Below are 1314 nucleotides of genomic sequence, written 5' to 3'. Positions count from 1 at the left end.
ATTAATATAGCAGGTTCCCATGTGACGTCATAGTGTGACAACATGTCCCAAAAGGTCAAAATGAGGTCAGAGAACTGTACTTTTTTTTCTGGACATAGAGAGTGGATTTTTTTGTAGTTAACAAAGTTTGCCATTCAATTTGACATTACAAAGCAACCTGTACCGTGAGAAATAGAACAGGCTCCACTCAAGAGGCGGAGAACCCCCCTCACTCACCTTCTACATCCTTCCTCTTTCGTCGTTTCATTACTCGCTGGGCTCCCTCAAAACCACTTTAAAATCCACTCAGAGGTCAATCAGAATCTAAGAGGCCAGCTTCGACCCAGCCGTTGTGATTTCGCACGCCGTTCTCCTCAGAAACGTGAACATGTGTTCGAACGGGACTAACTCGTGCATATCCACTGATCTCGAACCTTCGGGCCGGTACCTGGCGTCGGCCGTGGTCTATGGCCTGGTCCTGGCCGTGGGTCTACCGCTCAACACGTTGTCCCTGTGGATCCTGCTGCGCACTCACGGGGTCCGGTCACCGTGCGCCGTGCTCATGGTGAACCTCGCGGTGTCCGACCTGCTCCTCGCGCTCTCCCTGCCGCTGCGCGTCTACTTTTACGCAACGCTCCGGTGGCCGTTTGGAGCGGCCACATGCACCGTTGCCTTAATGGTGTTTCGCGTGAACATCAGAACGAGCTGTATCTTCATCACTTTGATCAGCGTGGACCGGATGATCGCCCTCGCCTGCCCTCTGCGCTCCCGGTCTCTGAGAACCTCCGGGTGCGCGTTGAAGTCCTGCGCGGTGGTGTGGATCCTCATCACCATCCTTTGCATCCCAGAGATTATAAGACTCTACGGCGCCCTGGAGGGGTGTCCAAACATACCGTGCTTTGAGATTCAAGCGCTCTCCAAAAGCTCGCGAGTCGTCTCGCTCTCTCAGGCGATATTTTTATTAGTACTCCTGCTGGTCAATATCGTCTCCACGGTCGTGGTCGTAATCGTACTGAGGAACCGTCCCAGCGCCGGAGCGGCCAAGGTGAACAACAAAATGAACGTGATACTGATTTTTGTAGTCAACATGTTGGTGTTTATTATATTTTTCCTGCCGTTTACTTTACAACTCTTGACGTACAGCGAGAGCAACTGCGGCGAGACTATACTAGCGCTCGTGTGCCTGGCGAGTGTCAACTGCTGTCTGGATCCGCTCATCTACTACTTCTCTCTGGACTCGTTCTGGCAGGACAAGGGTACAAGACAGACGGATGTAGGCACTTATTCCCTCAGCAGGTCGATGCAAATGTCTTGACAAGCCGAGAACAGTTAGGA

At 52.3% G+C, this 1314-nt stretch overlaps 1 protein-coding gene across 1 annotated transcript; it reads left to right on the top strand.

Annotated features, from left to right (window-relative positions):
• The first annotated feature begins 228 nt into the window (after window positions 1-228).
• On the top strand, window positions 229-1308 carry LOC107576883 (lysophosphatidic acid receptor 5-like). Its single transcript, XM_016263003.1, has one exon. The coding sequence runs from the start codon at window positions 368-370 to the stop codon at window positions 1292-1294; it is 927 nt and encodes a 308-aa protein (XP_016118489.1). The 5' UTR covers window positions 229-367; the 3' UTR covers window positions 1295-1308.
• Window positions 1309-1314: the final 6 nt, after the last annotated feature.

This window comes from Sinocyclocheilus grahami, unplaced genomic scaffold, assembly GCF_001515645.1.
Source record: "Sinocyclocheilus grahami isolate Dianchi unplaced genomic scaffold, SAMN03320097.WGS_v1.1 scaffold4533.1, whole genome shotgun sequence".
Lineage (NCBI taxonomy): Eukaryota > Metazoa > Chordata > Actinopteri > Cypriniformes > Cyprinidae > Sinocyclocheilus > Sinocyclocheilus grahami.
The sequence above is the reverse complement of the archived record's forward strand: the minus strand, read 5'-3'. Positions and strand labels throughout refer to the sequence as shown.